The sequence below is a fragment of the Trichechus manatus genome, unplaced genomic scaffold (genome assembly GCF_000243295.1).
Source record: "Trichechus manatus latirostris isolate Lorelei unplaced genomic scaffold, TriManLat1.0 scaffold00231, whole genome shotgun sequence".
Classification (NCBI taxonomy): Eukaryota; Metazoa; Chordata; class Mammalia; order Sirenia; family Trichechidae; genus Trichechus; species Trichechus manatus.
Window position 1 is genome coordinate 717,977 of NW_004444167.1, and position 10,345 is coordinate 728,321.

General features: G+C 42.4%; 1 protein-coding gene across 1 annotated transcript in view; it reads right to left on the minus strand.

Moving 5' to 3' along the window:
* Positions 1-8,212, minus strand: part of KCTD8 (potassium channel tetramerization domain containing 8) — a 355,593-nt gene extending 347,381 nt beyond the window's left edge. The window contains exon 1 of the mRNA XM_004389022.1: positions 6,966-8,212. Within this exon, the coding sequence (XP_004389079.1) occupies positions 6,966-7,917 (952 nt within the window). The 5' untranslated portion in view covers positions 7,918-8,212. The remainder of the gene's footprint in view (positions 1-6,965) is intronic.
* Positions 8,213-10,345: the final 2,133 nt, after the last annotated feature.

The following is a 10,345-nucleotide window of genomic DNA, read 5'->3' on the forward strand; positions in this document are numbered from 1 at the left end:
GGATAAATAAACAACTATATATAATTAACAAAAATGATTTCAACTAAAATATCCTCTTTATTTTGGCACCTTCTAAGAAAAGAATATATTAAATATTTTATTTATAAAAGGTAAAAACAAAATTTCTCCAGAAGAGAAGTATGGCTACTTTGTGTTGTTAATTGCTGTCAAGTCAGTTCTGACTCACGGAGACCCCCTGTGTTACAGAGCAGAACTGATCCATAAAGATTTCTTGGCTGTAATCTTTTATGGAAGCAGTTCTACAGACCTTCTTCCACAATGCACAGGGTGGGTTCAAACCTCCAATCTTTAGGTTAGCAGCTGACTGCAAACCAGGTTGGCAGTTCGAGCACACACAGCTCTGCAGAAGAAAGGCCCGGCAAACTGCTTCCGTAAAAGTCTACAGCCAAGAAAACTCTATGAAGCAGTTCTACTCTGTAACACACAGGGTCGCCATGAGTCAGAATCTACTCGATGGCAACAGGTATCAAATCTCTGTTGGTGCTGTTGTTAGTTGCCATCGAGTAGATTCTGACTCATGGCGACCCCACACATGTCAGAGCAAAACTGTGCTCCATAGGGTTTTTAATGGCTGATTATTTTTAGAAGTAGATTGCTAGGTCTTTCTCTGGAGGCACATCTGAGTGCATCTGAACTGCCAACCTTTCACTTAGTAGTTGAGTGCTTTAACCGTCTGAACCACGCAGGGACTCCATGTGTATTGTTGTTGTTGTTAGGTGCCACGGTGTCAATTCTGACTCCTAGAGACGCCATGTGACAGAGTAGAACTACTTCTTGGCTGTAATCCAAAGCAGATCGCCAAGTCTTTCTTCCGCGGAGCCGCTGGGTGAGTTTGAAGCGCTAACCTTTTGGTTAGTAGATGAGCACTTAACCATTTGTGCCACCAGGGCTCTAGCCCATACATATTACTAGTTCCCAAACAAAGGACTACATTGAGTTAATTTTTTTCCTTAATTTAAAAATATTCATGAACATGGTAGTTTTAATCTATAAAAATTAACTCTTTCATCAGGTGAAGACATTATAGATGCAAAAGCACAGACACTCACATACAAACACACACTGTGTTTATGTGGAAATCTAACAGGGACTAAGAACTATTAGGCTTACATATATACAGTTCACTCCACTGTTTGTAGATCTAAGTTCAAAGTACACAGTAGATGCTGAAATATATATGTCGAATTGACTGCATGAAACGGACGTTATTTTTGAATATTTTGGAGTAAGGGCTTTCGAGTAAGACAAAACTATTCCATTTCCAGCCCAATCACAGACTAGTTCCATGACCCTGCGACGTTATTTAAGCTCTAGAAATCAGTTTCCTAACTGAAATATGGAGTACTAATGTGAAACTCACAAGAATGTTAGGGGGAATAAACAAAGTAATTTATAAAGAACACTTATGACAATATTAGGTACGGTATATAGTAAAAGTTATTTTTATTACACATTCCGTATTTTGGAAATACGAACTTTTTTCTAAGCTAACTAGGAAAATAGTCAACACAAATATTTGTAACACTGATTGTGGCAAAGGATATGTATTGCATTTTTATAACTATAATGTCAATAAAAACTTTAATGACATCAGAACTGTCATTAAATGTATAAATGCATTAAAAGTATAAAATAAAACAGAGCAAAAACAAAAAAGACAGCATACAACTTTCTGTGTAGTACATTTTTAGAAATGTTTGCTCATCTACATATGCATAAAAAATGAGAAGGAAATGTTCAAGATTTTATTAGAAGTTATAAAAACTTTTTATAAAACCTTTTTTATTTTATTTTTTTAAATTCCTAAATCTGCAAGTATTACGTTTATAATTTAAAAAAGAGCTACTTTTAAATGACAAGTGCCCAGTTATCTCATTTTAACTCATGCCAGTCAATTAATCATGACAATAGACTAGATAATATTTTTGTACTTCTCATTTCTTTTTTCCAAAAAAAGGATTTGTTTTGTTTTGTTTTGTTTTTAACTAGCACGCACTCACACACACACACATAAATTCAAATTGTGAGTTCTGGCACCCTAAGTTATAAGAGAGAAAGAACTTTGCCAAAGGTGGCTTGCAGCACCATTCATTCTGTCAGCTTCATTATCTGCATAGAGATTGATTCATTCAAAGCTGTAGAATGGGTGGCAGGAAGGCTAAAGCCATAGCACTATACAAAAGATCAAGTTCAGACACAGTGTAATACCAGGCATAAAATTTCAATGCCCTTAAAAAGCAGCCAATATCATTGCACAGCCTCCAAACTTCTTAATCCTAAGGTTTTTGTCATTTTCTATCTGCTTTATTTCTTGAACTACTTGCATGAAATCAGAATCATGGTGTTGTAAAAAGTTACCTGTTCCTTTTGCTTACTTCCTACTGACTCAAGTCATTCAGCCAGGAGAGAGCAGAGGAGATTATCACATTATAAATATAAAAATGACTATAGGTATTCAGGAGGAAAAGAACCAAACACAAAGATGATTAACAAAACTTTTTTTCATAAAATGTTATTTGGTGATATTTTTAGACAAGAAAATGATTTTTTTTTTAAATTCTAAAGGTATGTATCTAAATAGAATGACTTTTCAAAGATGTTTCTCAGAAAACCCTTAATGCAACAAGCAAGCTAATGTAAGATTGAATAGCTGTTTGAATGTTTTCAACTCAACTAGCTTTCTTCAACACAGTGAAACAAATCAAAATGAATCTGAAAGAATGGATATAAAAATCCATTAAGACAAATTAGATTTCACAGCCCAGTTCAGTATCAGCATTAATTCCTAGATGTGACACTCTTATCATCACAACAACAAAAAGGGATGTACCAAACATCAAAGAATACTAAGTACAACCTAGAGAAATGAGTTATTTCACACCACATAGTACTCAACCAACATATGGGAGTTCAAAACTTGAAGTACTATAAGAAGACAGGAACAACACATCAGTGCCACCTTTTCTGTAAACTTACTGGTTATGAGAAATAAAGGGATTATATAATGCTAGTTTCAACTATGAGTGGTCTCCACATCACATTCCAAGCATATAGCTATTGTCCATGCAATACTCTGCCAACACATAAATGACCTTCCCCCTCCTAGACACTGTTAAAAATTGCCACAACTATGTTTCCCAGACATCCCCAAAAAACAGAACACGCAATAAATCACTCTGTTTTCCCCAAGAAAGTGCAATCCATCTTCAATATTAGGAAAGTAATATAAAATTTAACAGTACTGGTGTATGTTGCAGTGTACCAAAAAGACTTAATAAATAATGAGGTAAGACTGAGAATAAATAGCAAAGTGTACATGTAGCCAAATGAGGCTAATATTCAATGTTTAATAGACTGCATATAACTTTGTGCATTAGAATTTAATCACTCGGATACAAGCACTTAAGGAGCTATGAATCTAGCTTGATATTTGTCAGAAAATATTGCCAAAGTTTCAAGTCCTAGTGCAGAGTGCTAGCTAAAATGCTTCTTGGCCCTGAATCAGAAATGGATTCTGCTAGAGTAAATCCAGAAAAATCAACTGGAGTACAACTGACAAGACTAGGTGACTTGAACTTGGCATGAAAAAAATTCAAGTTCCAGAAAAGAAGCTGGTTATTTAATTGGTTGTTTCAAACAGCTGAAAGTTCAGTATGCTGTCATTTAATTGCAAAATAACTTCATAATTCACTTTACAATTAAATAAATTAACTATACTTACTATAAAATGAAATTTAAAATTGTTGACAAGAATTAAAAAAAACTGTTATTTACTGTTTATAATACTAGCGGCTAACATTTGTTAAGCTCTTATTATGTGTCAGGCACTGGTGTAATGATTTTGCACGTATTCTCAAACTCTTTAAGATTGACACTATGGTTATCCCCATTATACAGGTGAGGAAAATGAGACACAAAACAAGTAAATAATTTAACCAATACCATACATTTGGCAAATAGCAATGCCTGGGATTAGTGACCCATTTGCCACTCTCTTCCCCTGCATAGCCGAAACTCTGAGAGGGGTGGGGTTGAAATTGATATTCAGTTGTATAAACCACAATTTTATCATTTTTAGAGCAGCTTCTAATTACTATGTTCATACTGAGCTTGAATTTTAAACGGTGTTAAAGTGACTGATACTTGCTGATACAAGTTATACACCAAGTAAATATTTGTTGAAAGAACTTAGTGTCAAAGGGGGGAAAAACACTCAGGTTCTCTTCTGTATCCAAAGCATAAGTGGACAAACAAGTTCATGTAATAATTTTGTTTTTATGAATAACATTGATATTCTTTTAAAATACAGACTTTGCAACAAGGTTGCTTTTTGTATATCATTATGCCATTACCAAACATATTTTACAAATACAAAAACATTACTGTTTATTTTCATTCATCAAACATTAAAATGAATTCCATTTAAAATTATTTGTGAAGAAGATATGCTGCAAGCTGCACAAAGCATTAAATAAATACGTGTATACTACTACTGAAGACAAATTTTACATCCCAGATGAAAAATGGCAACTACATTTGGTTGGTCGATCACTGAATTACCACATCAAAACAACAGCAGTCTGAAATCTTATATTTTCCCCCAAAGTTAGGATAATCAACGAAGAAGGCTCACATATGGATTGCTTCCTTAGATTTCTGGGACTTTTATGAATGAATCCTCAGAGCTCATTAGTCATGAGAATACCCTGAAAGTGGTTATTTCAGGGCTTTGAACTGGGCCCTTCTGGTTCCAACCTCTGCTGAGAATGTGCATTTCTAAAAAGTTCCCTGAGAATCTGCATTTCCATCCCAGATACACTGAATCAGAATCTACATTTTAACAAAATCTCAAGTGATTCTTATGTATAACTTCTTGGGAACTTATTAGAAATGCACATTCTCAGCAGGAGTTCCAACCTGAACAAATCTCTTCAAAGCCCTGGGTTACTTATCATATGAGTATTTTATTTTGTTTAACCAACTCCTCTAGCTCCAGAATTCCAAATATCTGTCAAATTATTGCATTAATTAAATTGGCTGACTTCCCAACTACGATATATTCTTCCCTAATTTAGAGACAACCTATAGTATCTCCTCATAATCGAAGAAATAAATATTTTCAAGGCCACAACTTTCTAAGGAATAACGAAACAACCAAAACAGTGACACACTTCCAAAATTCAAGAGACTTAACACTGGTGAACATCCATACTTTCAATCTTCCCTAACAAAAATTACTAACCATAAAAAGGCAAAAATTAATTACACCTCATCTTTTGATATGCCTGGAAATAGATTATATTTAAACTATTTTAATGTTTAAAATCTAAAAAATGGTGGACAAAAGTCCCATTGATAAAGATTAAAATGCAAAGAATGATGCTAAAAATATCTAATCACTTAATATATATTCAAAGGATCCCAATTTTTCATCAACAATAAAAAGTTACCTTCCTTTGGGTGGTTTTGCTGATCATCAATTTAATATGAAACAAATAATACTTTGATACAATTAAGACAATGAGATTTTTTCAGTGGACACTTCCTTTGTTTCTCTATTAAAATGGTTTCCTCACCAAATTCAGCACTATTACAAAGACAATCCCTAAGACCCAGTGTACTGTGTTTGGTCACCCCACCCCCAAGGTGACCAGATTACCCAAACACGGAGCCACCATCCAATCAAGTTAGCACCTGTGCAAGGAGATGTGCCTCCACTTCTCCAGTCAAAGTGCAGAAAATTGTCCAGGATCTCAGTGATTTAATTACCAAACAAAGCTGGTCTGTTTCTGACACAGGCTTTCAATTCTACTCTCCATACCACTACAAGCAACTTCTACAGCTTCTTGTATCTGTCAAAGGAAAAACGTTTGCCAAATGATGTCCCTGCTGCTATCCTAGCTGGCTTTTCAAATCGCTCTTTCATCCTTGCTGTCTTCACTTTATACACCTCACTGAGAAGTGCACCCGTCCCTAATCCCCCACCCTCATGGCCCCACTAGCCCCAGTGCCAGGCTTAATTTCTAGAACTCCGCACAGCCACTTCCGGAAGCACACTACAAAAGCATCTTGCCTGGTACTTTCCCACATCCTCTCCCTTCCCTCATTTCAAATCCCTGCACTCATCCCCCGGCTCCGGAAAAGCGGACTTAACACGCACTTTCGCATTTGAGGTGCCCAGAAAGAAACCACAATACCACACACACACACACACACGCACGCACGCACGCACACACATCATACCCCTTTCTCATCTCCAACCTTCACAGCACACTCAGACATCCAAACTCAGTTCCTACTACCCTCCGTTGTCCAAAACATCTGCAGTTGTACTGGAGATGATAACTGATGCGGGGCAAATTGGTGTTTAGCACATTCTAATGCTCAGTAGAGACCTCATTTCCACCAGCCGCTCTCACACTCCGGCCACCGGAAGGTCTCTGGCAGCACAGCAGTCACCCCTCCCGTTGCCCTTTCCCGACACTGCCCGTAACTCGACGCTCCTGCACCTGACGGGCACCAAGGGGAGGTAGTCCTGGCGGTGCGCGGCGATACTTCGTGGCCAAGACTCACGGAAGCTGAGAGGAGGAGGAGGACCTGTGCGTCCAGCCCTGCCCGACTGTCCTCCCCGCCCTAGTTGGAGGGCAGCCCATAGTATCGTGGAGCGGGACGAACAGGGAGGGATAGATCAAAAAGTTAAGAATGAGGACTGCGTGGAAACTGGGTGTTCCTAAATTCGAGAAAGGGGAAGTCGCGAGGGAGACCTGAAGGGGCAAGAGAGTAAATATCTGCTGCACCGCAGAGACGCGCAGAGGGAGCCGCCCGTCCAAATTAGTTAGCCAGCTCCCGGCCCCAGACGCTCCAGACTCCAAAGAGACAGCGAAACGGCCGTGGAACGGCGAGGAGACTGGGGGCACATGCAAGTACCTAGGCTGAGAACTTACGGAAGAAGATGTACTCGGTGTAGCTGCTCCAGATCTTGTCGTCGCGGTACTGGTTGACAAAGGCGGCAGTGCCCGAGGAATTACACGCCACCATGTGGAAGCCGGCCTCTGACAGGCGGTCGAACGCCTGCTCCAAGTAGGTGAACTTGAGGTAGAAGCGCGACGTGTACTTCTCGGGCGGCCGGTCGGGGTCGCGGCTCTCGTTGAGCGTGTCCCCGAAGACTTCCTTGGCTAGCGCTATGCGCCCGCACACCATGATGCGCGCCACGCGCCGGAACTTGGCGTCCGCCTGGTTGTCGCGCACGGTGGTGTAGGAGCCACGGTAGCCCAGCGTGAGGAAGCCCGAGCGCTTGTCTGGCGCGCCACCGCCGCCGTGCGCTCCGGGGCCCGAGGGCGCAGCAGCTGCCGCCCCGCGCAGCAAAAGCGCGTCGCTACTGCCTTGCGAGACGTTGTCCTCCAGGTCGCTCTGACAGCCCTCATCGTTGAGCGAGTTCTGCTTGGTGACCTTGGGCGACAGCAGCTTGACCAGGTCGGTGAGCTGGAAGTACTCGGCCTCGCGCAGGAGCCGCTCCTTCTCGGGGAAGTGCTCTGGGAGCGCGAGCTGCTTGTCCCGCAGATAATCTAGCACATACCTGAAGAGGAAGCCGTCCCGATCGATGAAGAAGCGCGCCCGGCTGTCCCTCGGCAACTCGCCCCGGCGCCGGGCGCCGCCCCGGGGACTGGAGGGTGAGAACATGTTGGCCAGAGTGCTGTCCGGGACGCTGAGCAGTGTCGAGTGCTTGGTCACATACACCTGGCCTCCCACGTTCAGCTCCACCACCTCGGGGAAGGGCGAGGGCGCGCAGGGCCCTGGGGAGGCGGCTGCTGGCGCGCCGGGCGAGCTGGACGAGGAGACCATCTCGCTAATGGGCAGTATGGTGCTGCCGCCGCTACCTGTGTCCTTCAGAGCCATCGTCCCCCAGCGCCGCCAAGTGACCTGGGAGGGCAGCACCTTCTGGTTCCCGGAGCCCACGCCCCGCACCCCTCGCGACCCCTGGCCCTCAGTGTGCGCCTGGGCGCCCTGCGTCCCGGGGCTGGGCGGCGCGTACCTCCGGCCAGAGAGGCCCGGCTCAAGGCTCGGGGCAACGGCGGCGTCGGGGGCACCCAGGCTCCATCCGGGGAGCGGCGCGCCGAAGAGCAGCTCCGCGGGCGCGGCGGCTGCGGCGGAGGTGCGAGGAGAAGCGGATGCTCCTTTGGAGTGACAGCGAGGAAGTGTGAGAGAGACTTGCAAGAGGTTCTAGGGAGGTTGCTCGGCTCTCCGTGGGGAGGGCGGGAGGAGGGGCCGGAGAAAATAAAACTCGCCGCCCAAGAGGCTTGCGAGCGCGCAGCGAAACCAGAGCGCGAACGGCGGCGCTAACTACTCCTCGCAGCCCGGGAGGCGGCACTGACGTCAAGCCCTGGACTGGGACCCGAGCCACAGCAGTCATTTAAAGAGATAGGCGCCAGTCGCTAGCCGCCGGGCTCGGACACTAGGGGGCGGGGCCGAGAACTGAGCGAGGAAAAGGACGCTGCTCCTTAGCGAGCGCGGAAAAGCGGGCGGGACCTAAAACAAACGGAAAAAAAGACAGCATATCTTGCTACCTCATTCCGTTCCTTCTCTCTCTCTCTTTCGTCCTTCCCTCCACAGTCCACCCCAGGACTAAAACTAGGTTTGCAGGTTTGCATTAAGGTGCCGGGAGGGAAAGCCAGATGCGTGTAGAATAGGTTTTGATTGTAAGAGATGCCTGCCTCCTAACCTGGAATCCCTACTAGTGTTGGCATGCAAGCAGTGATTGCAAAAACACTACGTGGGGTGAATCGCTTGTAGTGACTTTATGATACATTTTGAAGTGAAGGTGAAATGTCTATCTTCAATAAAAACAAAATTCATTATTGCATATTTAACCGTGTGCACCACATATAGTTGAAGAATATTTAAAACTCTAAAATCTGGTTTCAGTTCACGCATGCGATTTTCTCCTCCATTCCAGACTCTCCTTCTTCCTCTGTTGCTTCAGGTAAATAGAAACCAATTGTTCCACCTTGGACAACCACTTGCTAGCTTTTAAGATCCTAGTCACTAAAACGATTAAGAGGTAGAACGGAAGTACTGAGCAACAAAATTAGGCTAATTGATTGGGATGTCCCCAGAAACCATGACCCTAAACCTTTAAACCAAGGAAACAAATCTCATAGGGTGTTTGTGAATAAGCAGCCTCAACAGCTAGTTTTTTTGTTCAATTTTGATAAAAATATATATAACGCAACATTTGCCAATTCAACAATTTTCAGACGTACAGCTCAGTGATATCAATTACATTAATGGGTTGTGCAACCATTATTAACTGATGCCAAATTTCCCATCACTATAAGCAGAAACTCACTGCTTCCCAAACAATGGTTCTCCTTCCTCCCTTCCCTCCCACCCCTGGAAACCACTGACAACCTTTGGTTTATATATATTTTCCTATTCTTGTCATTTTATGTGAGATCATACAATATTTGCAAAACCAATAAAGAACAGTATGTAACCTGATGATTCTTTCATCTTTACAGTATTTGACTCATAGTCAATGCTTCATAAATGTTTATGGAGGGAGAGATGGAGGGAGAGAGGAAACTTGCTCTATTTGTTCCTTCTTTCCAATCCTGATCATCTTCTCTGTAATCTCTCCATTTCCCATTCAATTCCACAGGGCAAGAGAAGTGGCTTATATTTTATTAGTCTTCTAACCCCTAAGAGTCAGGTTACAAATGAATTTAAGCTCCCTTAGTTTCCATTTGTACACGTCACAAGCAGTGTCTGCAAGATCAGCATTATTTGTAAAGAGGAGTGGGGATGGAAATGCAAATAAAAATCTCTCTTCTGCTGTAGCAGAATCTAACACACTATCCACCTTGGGGCATCATTTTCTGTTCTGTTGAGAAACATAAAGACTCATTGATTTATAAAGTACAAAAGAGAAAAAGAGTACATTATGGCATGAAGTACTGTTTGCTTCCAAAAAATTATCAAAACTATATTATAGATGAACTTTATTAACAGTGAAAATTATACATAGATTTCACAGGGGAAGTCGGCACAACTGGACTAAACCAAAGCTAAGAAGTTTCCTGAATAAAATCAAACACTTTGAGGGACAGAGTAGCAGGGGTGGGGGTCTGGGGACCATGCTTTCAGGGACATCTAGGTCAATTGACATAACAAAATTTATTAAGAAAATCTTCTGCATCTTACTTTGGTGAGTGGCATCTGGGGTCTTAAAAGTTAGCAAGCGGCCATCTAAGATGCACCAATTGGTCCCAACCACCTGGAGTAAAGGAGAATGAAGAACACCAAAGACACAAGGAAAGTATTAGCC